General features: G+C 44.8%; 2 protein-coding genes across 2 annotated transcripts in view; one reads left to right on the top strand and one right to left on the bottom strand.

Moving 5' to 3' along the window:
- Positions 1-3555, bottom strand: part of NOVA1 (NOVA alternative splicing regulator 1) — a 205990-nt gene extending 202435 nt beyond the window's left edge. Inside the window, exons 1-2 of the mRNA XM_074996917.1 lie at positions 2823-3555; positions 544-687 (exon numbers count right to left, since the gene is read on the bottom strand). Coding sequence (XP_074853018.1) covers positions 544-687; positions 2823-2958 — 280 coding nt within the window. The 5' untranslated portion in view covers positions 2959-3555. The remainder of the gene's footprint in view (positions 1-543; positions 688-2822) is intronic.
- A 342-nt stretch (positions 3556-3897) lies between these two features.
- LOC142014404 (uncharacterized) lies at positions 3898-24083 on the top strand. Its single transcript, XM_074996916.1, has 2 exons — positions 3898-3991; positions 14450-24083. Exon 2 carries the CDS (start codon positions 18530-18532, stop codon positions 19730-19732), a length of 1203 nt encoding a protein of 400 aa, XP_074853017.1. The 5' UTR covers positions 3898-3991; positions 14450-18529; the 3' UTR covers positions 19733-24083.
- Positions 24084-24992: the final 909 nt, after the last annotated feature.

Raw genomic sequence — 24992 nt, 5'->3', positions numbered from 1 at the left:
AGATATTCCTTTCATAGACATTTTAAACAACCTGAAGGAAACATCTGAAGAGCAGTAGCACTTGTCCTCTTTACTTCACTTTAGGGCCAGTGAACAAAGCAATGATGCAGAAAGAAGGAACCTAATGGATTTAAAGTAAATGGCCAATTCTCTAAAAAGCAGCTTGTCATTTTACCCTACAATGATGCCTGAAAACCTCAGAAAGACACCCATTTTTAATTCCACCTGTCTAAGTTGGCTCTTTAAAAGTAGACTATTTTTTGTAATTACAAGTGCTCAGAAAATATATTCACATACATGTTCTCTTTCAGTAATATTTTAAATAACTTTAGCCATCTTTTGCAGGCACTAAATTATCAGGTAGCATGCAGTCAATTCCATAAAAAAATAAAATAAGTGTGTTCATATGCTCACTGCAGAACACTAATGTACCTTTCTGCTCAATAATGTTTCCGACTGCACTGAGAAGCTTACATAAACCACACACATCACGTATGTATTTCCCCAGGGATTTAAAAGTAATCTGCCAATATTTGCACCTACCTGGGTAAAAATCTTTGGATTTAGACAGCTTGATGGTCGCCCCAGTCTCTTTCTGCAACTGAACAATTGTCTGTCCTCCCTTCCCAATTATAGATCCAGCAGCATAACTAGGTATGAGGACCTTTAGAAAATACTGGCCATCCTCTGAAAAATTGAGATATGCAAGGTTAATTTGATTTACAAAACATTTGTTTTTCCCCATGCCCACAAAAAATAAAAATCAGTAAGTGAACGTGTGTTTTAATACGTGCACAACTATATAGCTAATCAGTTGCATCATTCTATAAGAAATGCATGAAATATGCATTTGCCATTTTAAAATATTTACATGTTCACTCTGAGAAAATTAAAGAATCCGTACATTTTCCTTAATTTTCTGAAAGCATGAAAAAAAAATACAAAAATTGATTTGTATTTCTGGAGGCAGAATTGCTCCTGTTTTAGCTCTGGTCACCATGATACAATGAAATGAACTGACCCCTCCAAAAAAAAAAAAATATGCACCAAATGTGCATGATGGCAAGTCGCAAACTTCCCTAAAAATACTGCTACAGAAATGCAAAAACTTTAAAAAAGTAAAGAACCATAAATAGCAATGGGCTCTTTGACATTAACAAATGCATGAGAACAGCAATTATCTTTTGCCTGCTTCCTTCTTAAGTGTGCACAACTACCAAACCCTTAACAAAAACCACCCAAAACCTGATGTATTTTTCAAGCTTTTCAGCCACTGCCAAGAAAACAACCCAAGGTGGTGTGGATGGAATCACTCGCCCAAATAATCCTGATAAATTTCATTAGGACTTCTTAGGTAACAGTGATCTCTTTAAAGCTTATTAAAGAACATTAAGAAGATTTTTTTCACAGTTGATCAAAAGCTTAAATCACTTATTCCAAGTACACAAAAAAGTGACAAAGCCAATCCTCCCTGTACCATTGGACTAGAAAACCAGAATGAGACCTGGAAAACATATACAATGAATGAAATGTTTCCAGCCTGTTTGCAACTGTGTTAATTCTCCTCCAGCAATGAATCTATAAGGATCTTTAGAAAACTGGCTTTGAAAAAGGTGAAAGACATACAAGGGTAGTTTATTTTGATGTCTGGAAGTCCTAAAAACCAATCTTCAATTTGATTTAATCTCAGCATTTTATCATAAAATAGAGCTTTCTAAAGTTTGCTTAAAAATGAACCAGAGGAAGTCTAGGTCGATCTCACTTTCCCTATGAAAGGGTATAAGCATCCTAAACAGTGCAGCTGGACCACCACAATCACAATCTCTATTACGCATATAGGTACAATACACTGTAACCCAGACTGCTTTTCTTAAGATCGGATGAATAAATTCACCTCTGCCTCGGTGCATTGTTATGACGACTCCAGTGCAAAATGAATAGAGAAGATGCTAGTCCCGTTATAACTCATCTCATCCAGGAAGAGCAGGATGTTAACTAACTAGTGACCGCACCAGAGACAACTCCCCCCACACCAACATCCTACACGAGCCAAATCAATGCAACGGAGTCACACTGACAGACGAAGGGAGGCCGAGGAAAAGGGAAACACCGGGCAAGATTCACACCCAGCTTGTGAGCCAGCGGCTGCGCGGGGGGTAGGGGGGAAGCGCTTTCGCCACCCCCCTGCCACCCAGCTGCCATATCCGTCTTCGCCAATGGCTCAGGAGGGTGCTGGGGCAGCAGGAGCCCTGGGCCCCCGCCGGGGTCGCAGCTGCCCCCCCAACCCCGATGGATATTAGACCCAAAAGACTGCTGGAGGCGGAAAAATCCGACGCCATTTTGATGAATGATAAGTTATAAGGCGGCTGCACCCCGGCAGGAGTGCCCCCCTCCGCCGGACGGAGCCCCCCTCCCCCCGCCGCGGGTTTCAGCGGGGATCCGGGGCGCAGAGCCGCTTCCCCGGCCGCGCTGCGGGACCAGCGGGCGGCTGTGTCCCGCAATAGGCGGCGGGGGAGGGGGGTCCTGCCGGGTGCAGCTTTCCGCTCCCCTCCGGACCCCCAGCGAGGGCAGGAGCCGGGCCCCAGTAGCTGCAGGCGGCGCGAGGCTGCTCCGACCGCCCCGGGAGAGCCCGGCGCTTCCCCCTCCTCCGCCGCCTCCGGGGGTCACCCGGGTTCACCCTTGGTGAACAACCGCGCCACCCCCGCGGGGACCTGCCCGGGCTGCTCGGCTCCCCGCGGCCGCCGGCCAGGGCCTCCCGCCGGGGCACGGCGCGGGGAAGCAGGTAGGAGGGAAGGCGGGCGGGCGGAGGGGAAGATACCCACCGCCCGTGTTGGTCCTCTTGGTGCTGCCGGCTTCAGGGGGCGCTTCGAGCGGCCGCTTGCGGGAGTCCGGCGGGTCCAGGTCTATGGGCACCCCAGTGTGGGTCCCGTTCTGCTGGATGGGAGCTGCCGCCATCATGTTCGCCGCGGCCGGGAGCGGAGCGGTCTGTGCCGTGGGGAGGAGGGGGGCAGGGCGGGGAGGGGACGCGGCTCGTCCCGTTCTCGGGCCCCGCTCGGCACGGGGCGGCCGAGGATGCTCCGGGACTGCTGGGTCCGGCCCGGGGGGTAGGGGGAGGCGGCGACGGGAGCGGGCGGAGGAGCGGCTGCAACGCGGTGCCGGGAGGAGCCGGGGGCTCGGAGGGAGGAGAGGGGAAGCGAAGGAGTGAGCCGGGGGAGAGGAGGGAGTGAGCGAGCGGAGGGGAGGGAGGGAGGAGGGGAGGGAGCGCTGGGGATGGCAGGTGAGCCAGCGAGGGGGCGCCTGCCAGAGGATTCACGCTGCCTCCGTGCCCCCTTCCGTCTCCCGCTGCTCTAGTCCTGCGCCGGGGGCTGGTGCGGCGCGGAAGCTGGCGGCTGCTCTGGGGCTCTCATTCTCGCTGGCGCTTGCGGGGCTGTGCGCACCGGGGTGGAGGCTGCGCCGCGCCGCCCTCCACTAGCAGCAGCAGCAGCGCCGCCGCGCGCACGCAGAGCTTGCCGGTTCCTCCGTGCGGCTGGGCCGGGCAGCCTCAGCAGCGCTCCCCGCGAGGAGGGAGACACTCACAGGAGGGGAGGGGGGAGACGAGAGTGGGGAGGGGGGAATAAAAAGGAAGGCGGGGCTTCTTGCGGAGAGAGGCGGGAGGCTGGGCCAATCGGAGGAAAGGAATGGGAGGTTCGGATTGAAGGGCGTTAGCCAATCAGAAAGGGTGGGCGGAAGACAAAGGTGGTGGGGGTGAAGGGCTGCAGCGGCGTGGAGTTAATCTACTTGCAGCTGCGCTCCGGGCACGGGGCCAGCGTGCTCAGTGCCCCGGGGGTTACATGGAGGGAGGGTGGGGGCGCGTCCTGGCGATGAGAGCGAAGTGGCTAACCTCGGCCCGCCTACTTGAGCAGGCAGCTGGAAGGAGGATGCCCGTGACTGCGGAGTGAAGGTTGAACTAGCCGTGAAACGGCCCCGTTTAGTTCCTCGGTCCTGGGACAAGGTGACTGTCTTTTTCTTCCCGGAGCGCGGAACCGCTGCTCCCACCGTGTAACTGGCTAGCAGGCCGGTTGTGTGTGTCCTTTGGCACCGTAGCCATCCGCGTGTGGCTCTACAGCTTTGAGTATAGGGTACCAGAAAATTACACGTGTGTGTGTGCGCGCGTGTGCGCGCGAGGTTTGCAGGATTGAAAGTAACTTCAGTTTTTTACAGGTGCTGTTATCTTGTAGTCTTCCTGGCGGAGAGGGGTCAGGGCACAGAATGGAAGAGGATTGCAATGTGGTAGTAGTTATGGGGGGGAAATTAAGTGTAGTTTGGAGTGCTGGGGGCTCGGGGTAGGGTGTTGCTGGGGGTGTGGGAAGAGCTCAAAACAGGGGATTGGGATCTGGAGGGGCTGAAGGCAGGAGGTTGGGGTGGAGGTGCAGGAGTCAGGGCAGGGGGTTGGGGTGGGGGGGCGTTCTGGGCAGGAATCAGGGTAGGGAAAGTTTGGGAGCGGGAGGCACCTGTGACTTGCGGGTACTGGCTTGTCCCCATCAGAGCTGAGGCATCACTTCCCTACTCCCTTTTCAGCTGCCTCACAGGGCAAATGGGCTCCTGGGAGGGCTGGCATTTCCCCTCACAGCAACTCTGCAAATAGATAGTGGGGTGGGGATTGACCAATGCTGTGACTAAGGCAATGAGCGGAAACTGAGAAATTTCAGGGCACACTTGGACAGTTCTCATGGCACACCATTTGAAAACTGTTGGATTAGGGGCCAGAACCATTGTCAAAGCTGTTCCCCACTCTCACACTTTGTCTACAGGTATCTGTTGACAGGAGTTACTGTCAGAAGATACCTTCTGACAAAATTTTTGCCAACAGATCACAGCCACACACAAAAGAAGGTTTCTCTGTCAACAGAGAGCAGCTGGACTGCCCAGCCACTCTTTCTACAAAACAGCCAACTGGAAGCACAGCAGACAGGGCTACCCGGTGACCTGAAAGCCTGTCTGGTGACAGAGGGCCCCCTCCCCCCCGCCAGAGTGTCCCCACAGCTTTTTTTTTGTCGACAGATTCTGTCGAGAAAGGCATTCTGTCTCATGGGAGACAGGCAGAAAGCTGTCAACAAAAGTGCAGATTTCTGTCAACAGTATGTTTACTGAACACATTTGTAGTGTGGATGCTCCACAAGTTTTGCTGACAAAACCAGGGTTGACAAAACTCTAGTGTAGACATAGCTTTTGAGTTCAGTAATAAAGGGCCCAAGAGACATTAAAAATACCTTGCCTCTGCAAAAATTCACAAAAGTCAGTGTGAACTCTTTATGCCTTGAAGGCTAAACAGTTAGTTGAACCTCTAGCTTGATGAGTTTGGGGTCCTCTAGAGTGGTGGATTGCAGACCCCTGTATTCCAGTGTATCTCCTCACAATAACCTTTTTCCCCACCCACACTCACAATTTCCCTTTGCTTTGGGGGCATCTGAGAGACGTCTAGGCCTAAAGACTCTAGGTGTGACCCCAGTGCAATGAACTGCACTCTTCTGGCGCTCTTGGGGCAGTTGGACTTCATGTGCCCCAGTTCATAACATATAATATGTTGCCCAGCTGGCTTGTCACTGGCATGAGGTAGATTGCAAGAGAAGGGTGTTTGTAGCTTCCCTTGGGTTGCAGAGGGCTCCTCCATGCAGGGTAGGCTCTTGGATTGTCCCCAGTGGCCTGGTGCCATCTCTGGGAGCCCTTTCTGGTGTTCCTTCCAATGGCTGTCAGTTTGGTTCCCTTACATCATCTCCAGCCAGCTGCCCCTGATTTTCCCCACCTCTGTTATGGTTTTGGGATTCTCATCTAGGGTTTATCTTTGGAGCTCTTGAGGAATAACCCTCTCAGAACTGTTCCATTTGCGTTAGGAGAAATATTTCTCCAGTTCTAGCATTTGCTCCTGATATCTATGTTGTCCAATTTTTGGTTGTTTAGTAGGCATGCTGATGCAATAGCACATATGGTTTCCACCTTAGGGCTCTGAAACAGCAATGGGTATGTTCAGCAGTGATCCCCATTCTTATTCTGGCCTTTTGTTTAAAAAGTTCATAATCATTCGTGGTTTTCCCAAGCATTTCAGCTGGTACTTCTGCTAAGGGTTCACTGGGTTGTGGTCTCAGCTCCATCATGTACTGTTCTTTGGGGATGTTGTACCCAAGACAGGCCCTTTCAGAATTCACTAAGACGACCTGCATCATCTCTTGCCTTGTACACCTGGCATCTCTTGGGTTGGGGAGTATGAGTTGAAGGAGGATGGTTAATTAGTGTAGTCAGTGTTCTTTTTAGCTGTCCCCAGGTCAATTTCTGTCTGCTTTGCTGCTAATTCCAGTTCTGCACACCTCACTTCTGAGCACCTCATTTGTAGTTGATATGGGGGAGGCCTGGCTGCCACCTACTGCTCCTGCCACCACAAGGTTACTTCCCCTGGCCTCACAGGGACATTCTCCTGCCCCTCTTTGTCATTGTACAAGTTTTCCTCAGATCAGGGTAAGATGTCCACCTCTGAGGTTGTCTTTGCCTTGCTGTGCTGCTTTGGGAAGACTGGTTATTCCAGAGCAACTCTGCCCCACTGCAGTTTCATGCACCAGGCTGGTTCCCTGCCCTAGTATAGCCTAGCTATCCAGTTGTCTTGAAAGCTAGACAAATGAACTGTTTGGTTTGGACTCTCTGGCTTTGCAGTTTGAACCTGTGCAACTTTTCCCCCTCAGGCAGCAACAGAGAAAAAATAATCCCAAAACTTGAAAATGGCCAAAAGCAACGTTAAAAAATGTCTTCTAAATATTCTGAGGTCTGTGCTCCTGGTTCAAAGTGATCCTACCACTGCTGCCATGTCGTGGCTGTTTTCCATTGTGACATTTAAAGTGTAGAAGGTAGGTTCCTGCAAGAGACCTTAAAAATGCATTGTGTCTATAGGCTTCTGCTTAAAAGCCTTCCAAGATCACACATTTCCTGGCTCTGGGAGGTAGCTGCCCCATCCAAGTGAGAAAATCACTGTTTAGAACCCAGGAAGGTAGACTTAAGATATCTCCATGTGTAGTAACCACACCAAATCCAAAATAGGAAAGGTAATATGATCACATCTGACTAAATATTTTCTTTCTACTCACTTATCTGTTATCCAAAGATTGCTTTTGAGGCATGGATATTTTTTGAAATGTTCCAAGCCTGGTTCAGACTTAACTCAATTCTGTGTTTCTCTTCTGGCCACACAGATTCTCTCAGCAGGTAACTGCTTCAATTAAAAAATCTCCCTCTCTCTTCCCATTGGCTCATCTGACTGCTTGTTAGCACAGAACCTACTATCTCTGGGTTTAACCCTTTACAGGTATTTATCCATAGACCCTGCTTCTGAATAACACGTTCTTTTCAGAAATATAACACTAATTAAAAATCAAGAATGTACAGAAACATCACTTTTTGAAGGCAAGCTCAGTACCAGATAACTTTCTAAATCCCACTTATCAATGAAGTTAGATTTATTTAGCAATCCCTGCAAAGATTTATGCATGTGCTTAATTTTTAGCTACCTGAGCATTTCCACTGAATTCAGCTCTGACACTGTTAAAAACAAAACTTATAGAGTTCAGTGATGCCAGGTTCTAACCAAGAGTTGTCACTTTATTTTCTCACACTTTAAAGACTGACAGTGATTTACTAGGTGATGAGCTTCCATGGGACAGACCCACTTCACCTAATACATTGTTTTGTTAGTCTTTAAAGTGCTACGTGACTTATTTTGTTAGAATATAGACTAACAGGGCTAACTTTCTGTTACTTTATTTTCCAGTTAAGCACACTGCAGAATGGCATTTTGAGCCTTGTCATACCCCAATCCCACTAAATATTTGGTAGTGTGCCCTGCATATGAAAAGTAGGTACGTTAGTCTTATAGGCTCTACGTATCAGAGTTTAGGGAGACCCATTATGCTCTGTAACAGTAGTTCTCAACTTGAGGGCTTCCTATGGTCCAGTCACACAGCTGTGAAACCCCAATGACATCCTCAGGTAACGTGTATATTTGGGTGGATGTGGCTCACATAACACAAAGAGAACTGCATACATGGTCCACAAGGCTAAATAGGCTGAGAACCATGACTCTAGAGAGAATTACTATCAGAAACTAAAAGGAGAAAATACCCTAAGCACAATTACTTTAACAAATATGACGAAGATCATTGCAGTTCAGTCCAGTACAGGGTATAAAGGACTATATACTCCACAGTAATACAAATAATAATAATGCAGATTGAACCTCTCTATTCCAGCACACTTGGGACCTGACTGGTGCCGAATGAATTGAATTTACTGCACTGTGGATGGTCAATATTGTCTAGGAGCATTGCCAACACTTCCACTGGGCTCTTAGCAGATGTTTAGGGCTAAATAACAGCCAGGACTGTTGACTATAAACAGACTTTATGGGGCAACTGGAAACGGCTACACCCATGATATGAGGTCATCCAGCTAACCAAAATCATGCCATATTACAGATGATGTTGGAGGAGAGAGTGCCAGACTAGAGAGGTTCAACCTGTATTAACCAGTCTCCTCTAACCTACTGGCAGGGATATTTTCTCTAATCTCCCCTCATTCCCATAACTGCTGAAATGAGAACCCAACACTTCTGTGTCCTGTTGGCACCATCAGCACTGTCATCTTATTGCCACACCTGCAATTGTCGAGCATCTACTGTTTGCTGGCTACTGCCCTATATCCTCAAGTTGCAGCTATCTCTGTCCTTCTCCTCTGCTCTCACTTTTTCAGTCCCCTACTCCCCCCTTTCCCCACCTACTTCCCATCCTTCCCTTTATCTTGCTGGGCATCAGCTATTCTATCTTGGCCTCTGTTGAGAGGGGTATGCAGTAGAGCAGCCCAGCTACCCTGCTCTTTGCCCCCGCCCCCCCCCCCCCCCCGTCAGACAACCTTGGCTGCAATGCATGCTCCAAGCCAGCATGTACCAGGCCTCAGCAGGAGGTTACCGTTGGGGCAGGAAAGTGCGGGGGCCAGCGTTTCTGTACAACAGTGCTGTACTGACAGTTGAGTCCCAGGTTAAGAGCAGGATCTGGGCACAGCCAGGGGAAGGCAGCAATAGAACAGACTCTGGGGGGAGTCATTTCTGCTCCTTTAGGCCTCTCTCAGCTTCCCTACTGCCCCAGTCTTCCTCCCAAGTACACCTATTCAGACAGTACTAAGGAGGCTCCTGTCTTCTGCAGCTATTCTCTCTCCCCATCCTTAATGACCAAAATCCTGATTACCCAAATAAACATGGTGAACAAACTTCTCACTAAGAAACACAGGGCTTTTGGTTTGTTGAAATTCATTATATGCTGGCTTTTCTTGTACATGGCGTGACTGTAAACAGGAAAATAAAGTTAAACATCCTAAAATAGGTGCCAGATATTACTAGCTGTGTGTCATTCAAAAACCAGCCAACACACCATCATGTGTGATTGGCACTACTTGGCAACCTAGCAGCTAAAGTAGTAGCATGGTGGTATTAGCATCCTCTCAGTGAGTCCACTGTAGTTAACTCCATCATAAAAATGGTTTTAATCTGACCCGAACAAAGCATGACATACTTCAAAAAATCAATGAACAAAGAATGGATCCACAAGTATTTGTTTGTTCTACCAAAAATAGTAGATGCAAAGTTGATGTGCCTTTTAAGCAAAGAGTGTTTCTGTCCAAAAAGGAATACAACCCTAGACTTTCAATTGAACCTACCAAATTTCAACTGTTATCCTTTGAACTTGAACACAAGCTGATCAGAGATTGACTTTCGAATTATATCTTCCAGTTATGTGAACATATTCTCATAAATTCTGCATCACAAAAGGTGACTGCAGCAGCGTCTTTGTAAGTTGCTTGGGCTTTGGCATGAAAGAAGTCCGTCACTGATTCTGTAACTGTCCAAGAGCATATGCTGTCTATTCTCCTCCGGTAAGTGGTAGCTGATGAGAAGACAAAGGATGCAATCATGAATGCTGCCAAACAAGTTCCTTTCAATACACCCTGTCCAGGCCATGGATGCTCAAGTGATCTGTTTTTTGTTGAATGAGTGGTGCTGGGGTTTTGTCTTTGACCATCGATGAACCAGAAAATAAGGTTATAGCACAGCTGTCTTTTTAAGACATACTTTAATTGCCAACTCTTCGAAGATGTACTCTGGAGTTTGATGCCTCTGGAAATATATGTCACTGGAAACATATATTTGAGAGAGTCAGAGAAGTAGTTGAGCAACAGGGACTCTTACTAAGCAAGAACTGTCTTCTGAGAAGTAATGGAGCACTTTCAATACTGGATGCCAGAAGGGTTTTGTGGCATGACTGGCAAAAGTGGCACCAGAAATGAAAGCCCTGAGCTATATCATACACCAACATATGCTGGTTGCCAAGTTGAGTGAGGAACTGAAAAGATGTGATGGAGACTGTAATTAAAATAATCAGTTTGAAAAGAGCCTTCTCAAGTCTCAGAAGCATAGACTATTTTGGGAATTAATCACTGAGTCCTCTGCAAACCATGAAGATCTCTGTAATGAAACTTACTGTCTAATCTTTCTAGAAGATACTGAATTTTTAGTCAAAGTAGCAATTCTATGTCATGTATTTGACCACCTGTGTAAGGGCTGAGATAGGAAAACAGAAGTTTTTCAGAAGACACTGCACATATTTCTCTTGGATTTGAGCTCTGGAAATATTTTGTCCTTCACTAGCTCTGCAACACCTTAATTGGCAATGGAGGCACATGTACTCAGTTATTTTGTGACAAATTTCATTCAAAAGCTGAGGAACAAGTTTAATGCTCAATTTGGATATTTCTGCATGCCAAAGAATATAATTGCTTTTGTACCTGAACCTTTCTCTGAGTTGCCTGGGTGTGACATCACACTTCATCCCCATAAGGTCCTCTCTGTAATAGGTGAAGGTACACTGCTGCTGGAATTAGTCAACATGCTGAACCCAGATGTGCTGATAAGTGAATTCAAGAGCATTAAATCATGATTATCTAGACACAAAAGTATCCAAACTCAAGGCATTTTCCCTACTGATGTGCTCAGTGTTTGAATCCATGTATATGTGTGAATGAATTTGCAGTCATGACTGTTTATAAGGAATGGTGCTTGGAACAGGCTGACAAATGAGTCACTGGAGAGCTGCCTTCATACAGCAGTCACTTCACTGAAGGCAGATTTTAACAAGCTAGTATAGAGTAAGAAGTGCCACTTAGTTCACTAGTAACAAAAGGTAAATATTACAGACAACCTTATGTCTACTAGTTCCCACTATTCCAATAAGTTCTGCCAATACCTGAAACTTGTTTCATACATTAAATGCCAGAGATTTATATTTATTTAGACAGAAAATTCAGCAAAACATCCAAGCTCAAAAATTCAAGCATAAATGATGTAGTAACAAGGTTTTAAGGATCAGAGAGATTGAAAACAATAATAGACTAAGGGAGTGCACTGAGTGAAAGTATTGAAAATTTCATCTTGAGACAGGTGCAGAACTTCAACTCCTAATGCAGTCTGTCACTATGGTCAGTTATTGAAAGAAATTTCATTGTGAAATTGGAGCTAAAAATATCATGTAACTTTATCCAAATGCTCAATTATCTGACGTTATCAGATGTCCTCCAGCCATTCAGATCAATGAACTTCAACAGTATTTAATTTAGAACCTTTTGATTTACATTCAAAACCACATTGAAGCTATACTGTGTTACATTTTGACTTTGACTGGTAGATTTTTATGACACACTTAAGCAGATGCTTATGCAATATAAAGCAATTAGAAACCGACATGCTTCCGTTACAGAGCAAACACCTGAAGAGCCCATTGGCCCTAGAGAGCACCTCTTGGGCTGCCAATATTTGGACACTTATCTGACCTGCCAGAAAAAATAATTAAATTTATCTGCTTTAAAACATGTAATTATCATTGTATTTCAAAATACATAAGAAAAGAACAAACCCTAACAACACGGTTATTTTATAGCGTGCTTTCTTTATTTAAACATTACAACTTGGTTCTCTGTTATCCCAATGGCTTCCTGTTCACTGCTAAGTATCCTTCACTCAAAGGAAGCTGAGACCAATCACCATATCCCAATAGGTGTAAAATACCTCTTGCTTTGGGGCTTGTTCTTGTTTTCATTGAAGACTCATTATATTATAATGAGTCTTGTGATATTTTTGAGTTTCTAAAAAAGCTAACTGCAGGACCGATAGCATTGTGTTATAATATTAGCTTTCATTTAAAAAAAAGTACCCCCACTCAAGTGAAAAAAAATTCACATCAAGCTAGTGCATAAGTTTTGCAGTATCTGAGCCATAAAGGGTAAAAAATGGCAAAAACAGAATTCTATGCTAACACCTGGAAATAATGTTCAAATGCACTTTCAATAGAATTGAATATTTTCATTACACCGAATGCTATATAATCAACACTTCCTCCCTTGCAGGGAATCCACAAGAAAAAAAGAGTTCATGAGTAACTTAACATCAAAGAACTCTCAGAACTGGCTCCAGCCTTACATTGTAGGTGTAATCTGAATACTTCAGTACTCATATTATACATAAGTAATTAATAACTGATCAGCAGTTTTGGTTTCATGTTTTAGGGTGAAATCCTGGACCCACTGAAGTCAATGGGATTTATGCCACTGAGTTCAATGAGGCCAGAATTTCACCTTCACTGTAAAAAAGCAAACTGCTCTGAATTCAATTAACAGTCTAGAATATGTAGCCTTGATTCAGTAAGAAATTTAAGAATATGAGTAATGTGGAATCCAGCTAGAGTCAGTGGAACTGCTCACATGCTTAAAGTTAGTCCTGTGCTTAAGAATCTTGCTGAACTGGAGCAGGTACTGCATTCATTAAAATTAAGGCAAAGCATCTGTTGATTTAGTTATGCAGGGTTAGCCTACAAGAGCACACTGAAATCAATGGGAGTCATTAGGTCCTGAGAGAGACCAATTTTATGGGAAGGAGAATGGTAGAAAGAAAAGATGTGTAGAAGTCCTTGTAAAATGTGCTACTTCTAGCAATTTATTAGGATTTATGCTATTATAAAATAAAATACTCAAATTTTAAGATAATTTTATGTCAATACATAAAAATAATGGACAATTTGATTCTGGGTAGGAATATTTACTAACACTTATTTCTAGTAAGTTCTATTTTAGCACAGGAGAAAGCAACATTACTAAAATCCACGTCAAGTAGATAGGGGAAAAATATAAAAAAATAAATTCAGAGGTGTGATCTGTCCTTGAGCAGAAGAGCTGATATTCTGAAATTGCAGAATGAATTGCTACACTGATCCTCCTAGGGAAAAAAACTAACCAAAGAGAATTTTGTCAAATATATACAAATAATGAGAGAGAGAACCATTGCATGTATTAGCAATTCTGCTTGTAGATTCATCATGGCTCACAACAAAGATATTATAAGTGAGCCTCCTATCTCTGTACCCTGCTGTCACTGATTTGGATTGACTGCTGTTAGATTCCTGTAATCCTGAGCCTTGGGATCTTGTCTAACATGTTAGCCCCACTTGGTGAGCCTGTTCATAAGTATTTAAAATGGAAATGAACTCTAATCTTTCCATGTGTTTATAACAAAAGGTTTTAACCCTGTCAACACCCATACTGAATATGATTTGTTTTTTTGTAAAGTTTAAAAAAGCTGCAGTCAGTGTAACAGTTCAGAATCCTACAGAATATTTTAGCCATTTAACAATTTAGCCAATTAACTTTAGTTTACTGTCTGACAGTCTTTAATTTTGCAGTGTGTCATGGCAAGGCTATTGAGGCACACGTTCATGGATGAGAGATTACATAAAACAACAATCAATCATGCTAATTTTGCATATTTATAATAAATTTGAATCAGTAGGTTTCAGATCTGTAAACCACTCACTAATATATAAAATGTGCGCAAATACATATTTCAGTAGAATAATGTAAGGATATTACGAGGACACATGAGTGCGAGTCCATTTGGAGATTATTTTGTACAGCTCAAAGAATTCATTGAAACTATAGTATCCCATCTTAAAGATTATTGCTATCAATACATAATAAATGACATTAAAACATTAAAGATAATCTTTATTCACTTTGAGTAATATCTTCAACTGATAATTAGTCCCATTGACCCAAGCAGAGACACTAATAAAGTAAGGTTCTACTCTATGAGTAAGGGTAGCAAGAGACGGACCTCAATTTGAGATTGGTATTTATGTTTGGTTATTACATGCACAGCAGAAAAATGGAAATACAAATAAAAACCTAAGGGTATGTATATACTGCAGTGTAAGGCAGGGCTCAAACTCAGGCTTGAATCCAAACCTCTCTCATCCAAACACAAATCTCTCTGACTTGGGGTCATATCTATAGTTGTAGGACACAGCGTTCAACCTTTTTTTTTTTTTTGACTTTGAAGGGCAGAAGCAACGCTGTGGCTTACATCTTTGTCCTCCCTTTGCCACACATGCTTCACAAGAACTGTTACATCCTCCAAGTGTTACCAATCAACTCTAGGAAAATGGAAGAACTTCCCATTTTTGTAGGGCAGCAGGTTGGTGGAGACAGTGTTGAATCCTCCCAGTGAATACATCTTCAGAGAACCTTCTGTTTGCAATGGAGACTGACCAGAGAAATCCTTTAAAAGCATGGAACTCAGCCAGACTTTGATGCATCTTTGGTTCAAGAAAAACAACAATGAACTTTAGTAAGAATATGAGGAATGACCATACACACCAGCAAATAGCAAAGAAGCCAGCAATGTTGGAAATTTACCAGTGTTGGAGACCATCTCTTCAACATCCTGCCAGTTTCATGTGAAGTGTGACCACTGCCAAGTGAGTAAAGGGTCAAGCCTGAAGCCAGTAGTGGTGCGCAATGACCTGAACAGATGGAATGGCGGCATACTGGCCCCCGAATTCAATGAGGAGGCTGATGGAAGCCAGCAGCAGGCATTGAGGGAAAGCCAACGGTGACTGTTGCTGAAACCACTACCAGAAATGTCTTTGCCTAAGGAGCTGTAGCTACACATCTTTGATGCTGTACTCAAAGGAGCTATGGATGCCCCCACGTGCCCCCCCCACACACACTTAAGGAGAAGCCTACTATAGTACAGGCAGCAGATATGGAAAGGACAAAAAACAGAACAGAGCCTGGTAAATTTCTGGCTCAATTTTTAATGTTTATTCATGTAGGAATGGAGGGATTTCTGTTCTAAAACCAATTCAAAGTTTGACAGAAGCATGCTTATGGTAGTGGTAGATTGTGTGAGAGTGCCTTGGCTATCCCTCTGCTCCCACCCATCCCACAAGATGTGGAGATCAGATGAGCAACTGGGAAATGCAAACAGCAAAAACATAATGAAAATGAATCAACAGCTTGGGCTAAGTGATTGGCCTCATGAGACAGAATTCCATGCCAGGCTAAACCACATGGAATCTAATGCAGCACCCTTGTGGTTCATGGATTGGGACACAAACTTCGGTGCTGATATTGTCACATGTTCTGTAACGGAAACTCTAGATAGACACATTACACAGAAAGGGGTATTTCCCAGGGCCATCTTGTTACCTGACCAGCTCATTCCACTCATAGGCCGCATCTACATTAGCAAGTTCTTTCAAAATATTTTTCAAAAGGGGCTCTTTTGAAAGATCCAGCAGAAAGTCTACATACAAAACGCATTTTTTCAAAATTAAATCAAAAGCATGTGGCACTCCTTTTGAAAGTGCTCTTCCACTCCCATTTCAGGAAGAGCGCTTTCTTTCAAAAGAAAACCTGTGTAAATGCACCATGGGCACTTTTTTTGAAAGAGGCAATCCTCACGGCACCTGACATTTTGATCTGTGGCCTGTTCTTTTGAAAGGGCAGATCACTCTTTTAATCTCCTTTTTTTGTGGGTGGATGCACTCTTGAAAGAATTTTTTTCAGAATAGATCTTCTGGAAGGGCTTTTCGGTGCACCCAAAGTTGTGCTGTTCAGTCACTATACCTTTGACTGAAGTTCAGTCACTTCAGCTGCATACGTTGCAGGTTTTCCACTGGTATCTCTGAGTAGTCACATCTCCCTTTGCTAATCATGCGTCATGAGAACTTTTATGTTCTCCAAAATGTGGAAAGTATAAAATGAGAGAAGAACCTTTTGTAGCACAGACACTGATGGCCTCATGAGACTCAAGTAGTTCTTCAGTTTTTAGGGGAAAAAGTAACTTTAATTTTTTAATATACCATTGTCTCTACACTTCTACTGTGATTAGCTCAGCTGTGAGCAGGGCATGAGAGATTCAGCAGGAGCAACTTTTTTGCACCTATTATTGGTAGCAGCCTCTCAAACAGTGGTTTGCTTTTGCTGTTTTGCTGAGATCTGTCCCCCTCCCTTAGTTGCTGTTCCTGATACAGTGATTCAAGTGCTTGCTCCAGTACTGAAATCCTGTCCTAAAGTTGTCTATCCATCCTGAGCAGCTTTCCTCCTACCTTCCCATACCTTTCCTGTATCCATAAGCCCCTCTGGTTTTGGTACTGTCTGAACCTGCTTATTGGTCCTGTCCAAAACTTCAATCTGAAGTTCATCACAGAAATTCTTCCTCTTGAAATGGTCTGTGAAGACATGTTGGCCCAGATTTGTGCTACAGTGTGGGTGAGCTGTGGAGGTATTGCTGCCGGTAGTGGTTGAGAGGCCTGGAGCAGTGCAAGACACAAAGAGGAGCATTGTCTCAAATTGTTCAATGCGGAGCACAGAAAATTTGTTCTGGAATTTCTAAAAAATAAAATGTTGTTTTTCCAAACTGAATCAGTTTGATGCAGCTCTGCATGCTGAAGAATTGACATCAGAGCCTATGTTACAAGGCCAAGCTAGAAAATTCTTAACCTTGGGATAAAAATAAATCTAGCCACTCAAGTCACGGGTTTTCTTACATGGGCAGCTGAGTCAAATGCATCTAATCATGGGCTTACACGGCAGTGCATACATAAGGATATATCTACACTGCAGTAAAACACCTGTGGCTGGCAAACTGACTGATGCAGTTCCAGACCTTTACTCCAGCCTGGGTAGCTACACTGCAATTTTATAGCCCAGTTAGCACAAATCTGCTGACATAGACCAACTGTGATGTGCAGTGGGACCAACATCCACTGTGGGCCTGAGGTCAAGGTGGGAAGTTGGCCTAGCTCCTTGCCCCAGAAGGGGTAAAGCCAAGGGTAAAAGAGGCAGAGCTCAGGGCAGTCAGATCAGCTCTTCCCCCAGGTTTCATCAGAGCTGCGTGTGGAACAGTGGCACAGTGATAGTACAGCATTTCAAGGCGACCCAGAGCTCTGGCTTCTGCTTCTTCTGTAGCAGTGGCCAGAGTTCTGGGTCCCATTGAGAGGCTGTGCCCTAGGGGAACTGCCTCCTTTGTCCTTCCCCATTGGTGGATCTGGTGGTGGGTGCTTTACTGCTTTGTAGACATACCTTGAGAGTTTGTTCTTAGCCAACAGAATCATTGTTTGCCAGGGAAATGTACCAAATTCCTCTCTCGTGCAAATCATTGGCTATAGAAAAATACTACTACATTTTTTTCACTTTATATGTACACATGTCTCTATGGACACACATACATTCTGTGAAGAGGTTGACTTACCACCGGTGCCTCTTTCTGCCTATGCACAGAGTAGCAGCTTTTTCCCCCCCACCCTCCTTGTGTCTTTTTTTCAATGGCTGCTTCACCCCTTCAGTTGTCTGCCTCATCCTGTAACTTGGCTTTCAAGCCTGGACACTTTTAAATCTCTTTCTGTACAGGATAGCATCATGAACCAAAAGCAAGGGGTATCAATGTGGGTAAATTGAACTAATATGAAATAGAAAGGAATGATGCCCCTTCAGCATGCATCTGGTAGTAGTAACAAGATAGAGATTAAGGTGTTAATAACAAGAAACAGTTATCTGAAATAGCTGCCAATAGCTGTGTATGTCACATGGGTTTCCAACTGCGGTCTGGATAACAGATTTAGAATTAAGATTGTATAAAATGCAAAACAGAAAGAACAATAGTATTGAAATGGTAATTTATTGACAGCTCAACTGCTGGACACAACTAATGAATTAATTACAAGTAAACTTAAAAATCAGGAAGTACAAGAGTTAAGGTTAGTACAGCAAAGGTAAATTGTTATACATATATACTCTTTCTCATTCTCTATATGTGGGTGCGTGCACAGATGGATAGATTGATATAGTATATACTATATATTTGTCTGTCAGTGCCACATTTGTTCAGTAGCTCCTCCTAAACCATAAAAATTGCGATTGTGAAATTTGGTATGCAGCTTCCTCTTACCCTATCTTAAACCAAGGGCAGGGTTTGTTTGTGCCTGGAAAGTGGGAAATGCCTGAAATCCCAGGATTTCTCAGACTACGGAAAGGGAGGGGTACTGATGTAATTCAGACTCACCGGGGCTGGGGGCGGAGCAGTAAGCACAGGGAATAGACTTACTGCGGAGTGGCCACTGAGGGCAGCCACCCCATGAACAGGTCTGACTACCAGAAGGAGGCTTCCAGACAACTCTACAATACCAAATTTTACAGGCTACTTTCCTCAGATCCCACCAAGGAATACACTAAGAAACTACACCATCTTCTCAGGACACTCCCTACACAAGCACAAGAACAGATTTATACCAACACACTTCTAGAGCCCCGTCCGGGGCTATTCTACCTACTGCCCAAGATCCACAAACCTGGAAATCCTGGATGCCCCATCATCTTGGGCATTGGCGCTCTCACTGAAGGACTGTCTGGTTATGTGGACTCTCTCCTCAGACCCTATGCCACCAGCACTCCCACCTATCTCCGAGACACCACTGACTTCCTGAGAAAACTGCAATACATTGATGACCTACCAGAAAACACTATCCTAGCCACCATGGATGTAGAGGATCTCTATACCAACATCCCACACAAAGATGGAATAAATGCTGTCCGGAACAGTATCCCTGATGATGCCATAGCACATCTGATGGCTGAGCTCTGTAATTTTATCCTCACACACAACTATTTCAGATTTGGCGATGATATATACCTTCAAATCAGCGACACAGCTATGGGTACCCGCATGGCCCCTCAATATGCCAATATTTTCATGGCTGACCTGGAACAGCGCTTCCTTAGCTCTCGTCCACTAACACCCTGTCTCCACTTACGCTACATTGATGACATCTTCATCATCTGGACCCATGGGAAGGAGACTCTGGAGGAATTCCACCGGGACTTCAACAACTTTCACCCCAACATCAACCTGGAACAGTCCACACAGGAGATCCACTTCCTGGACACCACGGTGCTAATACACGATGGCCACATCAATACCACCCAGTACTGTAAACCCACTGACCGCTACGCCTACCTTCATGCCTCCAGCTTCCATCCCAGGCACACCACACGATCCGTTGTCTTCAGCCAAGCACTAAGATATAACCGCATTTGCTCCAACCCCTCCAACAGAGACAAACACCTACAGGATCTCTACCAAGTATTCTTGAAACTGCAATACCCACCTGAGGAAGTGAAAAAACAGATCAACAGAGCCAGACGTGTGCCACGAAGCCTCTTAATACAGGACAAGCCCAAGAGAGAAACCAACAGAACACCACTAGCCATCAACCTACAGTCCTCAGCTAAAACCTCTACAGCGCATCATGCGGGATTTACAACCCATCCTGGACAATGATCCCCCACTTTCACAGGCCTTGGGAGGCAGACCAGTCCTTGCCCACAGACAACCTGCCAACCTGAAGCAAATCCTAACCAGCAATTATACACCACACCACAGTCTCTCTAACTCAGGGACCCATCCATGCAACAAACCTCGTTGCCAGCTCTGCCCACATAACTACACGAGCAACACCATCACAGGACCCAACCAGATCAGTCACACCATCGTGGGTTCATTCAGCTGCACATCTACCAATATAATTTATGCTATCATGTGCCAGCAGTGCCCCTCTGCTATATACATCGGACAAACTGGACAGTCTCTACGTAAAAGAATAAACGCACACAAATCAGATATCAGAAATGGCAATATACAAAAACCCGTAGGAGAGCACTTCAATCTCCCAGGCCACACAGTAGCAGACTTAAAAGTAGCTATCCTACAGCAAAGAAATTTCAGGACCAGACTCCAAAGAGAAATTTCTGAGCTACAATTCATCTGCAGATTCGACGCCCTCAGCTCAGGCTTAAACAAAGACTGCGAATGGCTGGCTAAATACAGAAGCAGCTTCCCCTCCCTTGGTGTTCACACCTCCAGATCAACTGCTGGTAGTAAGCCTCACCCTAGCTGACTGAGCTAAGCTTGTTATCCACACCGTTGCTCTGGCTTATTTATACCTGGCCCTGCAGATTTCCAAGACCAGCATCTGATGAAGTGAGTCTGTGCTCACGAAAGCTCATGCTCAAAACTTTTCTGTTAGTCTATAAGGTGCCACAGGACCCTTCGTTACCATGAAAACCGTGGCCACATGGAGACAGGGCTCTCCACTCTGTCAGGAGACATCAGTGCCCCTCTACCCCAAACCACTTCCAATGCTGCACAGGGAGAGCCTCACTGCTGCTGCACAATTCCCCCACACAATTAGCCCCTCCCAAAGAGGCTATGGCCACAAATGCTGGCCCTGGTCATCTCCCCTCAAGTTCATGCTGTGGCCAGGGAAACTATCCCACTCTCTCGCTGCTGCTGTTCCAGGGATGCAGCCCCAGCCCACAACCCCCATGCCCTGCTGGGCTAGGAAGAAAGTCATGGTCCCAGCCCAAGCTCTGGCTCAAGTCCCCACAACACCTGCAAGACTGAGTGAAAAACCTCAGCACTGCCTCTGTTGTCCTCCTCCCCATGCTTCTCCAGAGCTGGGGCTGGGAAACAAGCTGAGGTCATGGCTCCTGCCCTGTCTGTGGCCCCAGCTGCTTCTTCCTCACCGACACTGGGCTGGAGAGAAGATTTTCCTGTGGCTCTGGCCCCCACTACTGCAGCTGAGCTGGAGCATCAGAAAACAGCATCAGCCCCAACCCTGAACCCACCTTTCTGCCCCCTGCTTTTTGTTCCAGGAACCAGGAGGAAATGCCAATGCACAGCCATGGTTCCAACTCCCCCACTGCAGCCTGTGCCAGGAGTGGGGAAAAGAACCCCAGGCCTGGTTCTGGCCCAGCACCCCAACCCCCAGCCTACCTGGGAGTGTGGGAATGCACTTCCCCCCATGAACTAATGCTGCGGCTACAGAAGTCAGACCGGTCCATCCCAGGCCTCCTCCCAGCTGGGGCCAGGAACCATGACCCAAACTCCTCGAGGAGATGCCAGGGCTGTGCAGCACAACCTTCCCCCATCACAGACCAACTCCACCTTTGCTGCTGTGGCTGACCCTGGTAAGCCCCCTGAGATCTCACAAGCCCCTATCTTAGGCCCCCTGTTCTGCAACCTCCCCACCTCCTACCCTGACCACCCCCATACTCAATACTCTGCCCTGATCTCCCCACCCATTGCCCTCACACCACTGCCCTCCATCCCCTGCCCTGAACCTCCCCTAACAAACCCCTGCTTTGAAGTCCACATCCCACCTTGTGCTGTTAGCAAACTTTATGGAACTATGGGAAACTTGGCCACACTGGTATTAAGTGGTCATCTGGCTAACAGAGTTCCAGGTAAGAGAGAGTAAACCTGTAGTTAAAATAAACCCATTTCCTGATATTTCTAAAAATTATTAAGACCAAAGTTCTGTAAACACTGATACTTAAAATTTTATTTTAATCATTTTGGGCTAATAATCAGGTTAGTCAAGGGATTTTGAGTAGGATATGTTATTACTGCTTCATAATAAAAGGAAAAGGTATCCATCAAGGAAGTAGAAATCAGGGGGCCACACCATGGAAAAAAACTGATGTATTACTTTCAAACAGTTCAAACCCCCCTCTCTTAAACACAATTCTCACATCAGTAAGAGGTATCAGCTTTCCAGGAACACTTCATGTATTTAGACGCTGTAAGATTTCCCAGGAGAGTGTGGCACATCTGCAAACAAAGATACTCAGCCTGATAGGTTCTGTGACATTGCATTACTGTATATTCTGAGCAAAGCTGTTTATGAAAAATGAACTATGCCCACAATCAGATACTCCCGTATTGGTCAATGTCACTAAGATAACTTAATAAAATAATAAGATCACATCAGGCACAAGGCAGGACAGTGAGCATCATGTTTTATTATGATTGTTCCTTGTACTTGACATGAATTTGGCTCGAAAGTGATATTTGACAAGAGTGGAAATATAAGAATCAAATCATCTTATTTCTGGCAACGTTGAAAGTCATAGTTATATTAAGAAAAACATGGATTCTTTGTAAGTTAAAGTTCATGATGATTAATTAAAATACTCTTCAAAGTGTAGAAAAATCCTCTTCTGAGGTGATTTATATGTCCCTGTCCATGAGCCGTGGTGTCTGTGTGGTTGCCCTGCATCCTGACCAAACAGCCTTTAAGCTAAGCATTTAAATTTTATAATCTGCTTTACCAGCAGTGGTGACATATTTCCCTCACAAACCACATCAAAATTAGATAAATTGTAAAATGTATTTACTGTTAAAATGGTGTTTAGATACACAAAATGGCCGCTGGAAAATGACAGTTAGAGAATGACAGTTACAATTAATATTCGGCGGGCTATGAATATGTATGAAGTTATGGTTTGAAATGTTTCAAACTGATTGGTCAATTTAGAATCCTTATGCATATGTAATAGTCAAATGCCCGTTAGATACATTGTGGCACTGAGGAGGACCTAGCAGGCAGAAGTTGTCAAACAGGTCCACCCAGGCAGCATATATTCAGGAGAGCAGCCCTGCTTGGGGCATTCCAGACCAGACCTCGGAGGAGAGCAGACGAAGAAGGAAGAAGACTACAGAGAAGGACTGAGCTAAGAGCTGGACTGAGCCTGTAGCCGAACATCGCTGGCGGAAGAGCCGAAGCTGACCTGCGTGTCAGTCATCGCTCGCTAGCCGCCGTGGGCCGACGAAGAACAGAAGAGTTCCAGTCTACAAAGAGCAAAAATTACTAGTAAGGCTCTGGTTCTTTTATCCGGAGGGTTTGCCCGGCAGACTGCACCGCCTAAACAATGGTGCCCTGCACGGGGAAACCGCAGCAGCGACCCTGCCCTTCCAGTCACTGACCTTAGCTCGGGCCGGTGTCTGAAATATCATGGTCGTTCCTAAAAAACACAGGAGGTTTTTGTTAACCAAGCCGGTTTTTCCTCCTGGCTTTCTTTTTTCTTCCTCCTTTACTATCTGACCTGACGCGGCTGCCGTACAAGCGCGCCGTGAGGGTCATAACTTCCTAGCTCGAAGAGACCTACAGGCCCAGTGCCTGGATTACAGAGCAGGAATAAGGAGGTATTTGTGGTCTGGGTTTAAAGCCAATATAAGTAATTTGGTGAGCAGTTAATATAAGGATATCTTTATATAGTTTTGTTACAGAAAGTGGATTGGGACTTCCCCAAATCCATGATCTGCATCTTAAATTTTGTATCCCTTGTCTCTTTGTAAAGGCACAGGAGGCCAATGCTATTGGTCTAGCCTAAAACTATTACATGCATACAGAAGAGTAGTCAGGTAAACTGCTTTATAATTATAATTCAGAGCTACAAGCTCCCCCCTATTTAGGAGGGTAGAGCGACCAGGGACAACCCATTATGGGGAAAACCCTGATATTCTTTGCAACCCTTCAAGGGAAACAAGGTTCTGCAATAAAGGGCTACCATAACAAGGTGGTCGAAATAGGCAGTACCATTTTTGAGGGGATAACCTTTAACTAGGAAAACCCCACTATTTAACTAAGGGGATAACCTCTCAGAAGGAAACCCCGCATATACTGGGCTCTCCCCTGCTTGGCCAGCAGGGCAACCCACTTAACTAGAGAATTGACCTAGCTTAGCGCAGGCAAATTCTTATTCTAAGTAAGATCTGCTCCCCGAGGTAGTCGGCCAAGGGTCGAGCGACCTGGTGAACCTCAGGAAGATCCAGGAATAAATAAATACAACATACAGCTCTGAAGTTATCCTTTCCATTTTTCAGCACGCATCGAAGACTGCACGGTTCGTCCCGGAAGCACAGTAAGTAGTTAAGGGGTTAGATAGCAGTGCTGTTATAGCAGTTACCTATTGTTTAAGGCTATAAGCCAATTAGTATTCAAATCCTGTGCTTATTTCAGAAAAACAAGGGTCCATATATTTTGTGTCACCTAGCTTACCATAATCCACACTTTTACTTTGTTGAATAAACCCTTTCTCCCTGTTTAAGCCTAACACCTTGTCCGTATTTCTTCCTTGGGTAAACACACCGTAGCAGCGCAGTTCACACACCCTGAAACCCCGTTGTGATTAGACCCACCGGAGACGGCGAGCAGGGTCATGGGGTAAAATCCTGGGAGCATTGGTAAGGACTCAGCTTTAGTCCAGTCCATTGCTCTGGTGTGACTGACTTAGCCTAATCAATATTCAAATTTATTCTTACGTCACTCACATCCTCGATACGAAGAATTGAATCAGTCAAAAGAAATCATGTAACAATCCAAAAGGATCTTCAATTTAATATTTAAAAAAATCAGAATATTTCAAACTGTCTTTTCAACGTATCAAATTGTACAATGTGTACATAATAGACGCACACAGAGGGCAATTTTAAGCCCTGTAGTGGTAACAAACTTTTGAGACAGAGGCCATTCAACCAGTCTAAGCATATATATATCTGTATCCTGTAATTTTGTAATATTTTCAAATATTTGTCTATCAGTGTTCAGCAAGGACCACGTCTTTGTATGAGTTGGTACAGTACCTTGATGACGATGGGTCCTTGATTCTGATTGAAGTATATGGATATTCTTGCAATATAGATGTTAATAGTGTTAGTAAACACCTGAGACTGAATATATTCTCATTTCCATTTTGTA

Source organism: Carettochelys insculpta, chromosome 6 (genome assembly GCF_033958435.1).
Source record: "Carettochelys insculpta isolate YL-2023 chromosome 6, ASM3395843v1, whole genome shotgun sequence".
NCBI classification, from domain to species: Eukaryota; Metazoa; Chordata; order Testudines; family Carettochelyidae; genus Carettochelys; species Carettochelys insculpta.
The sequence above is the reverse complement of the archived record's forward strand: the minus strand, read 5'-3'. Positions and strand labels throughout refer to the sequence as shown.

Excerpts from the sequence above, each read along its gene's own strand:
- LOC142014404 (XM_074996916.1), top strand. The coding sequence starts at position 18,530 with ATGAACAGGTCTGACTACCAGAAGGAGGCTTCCAGACAACTCTACAAT.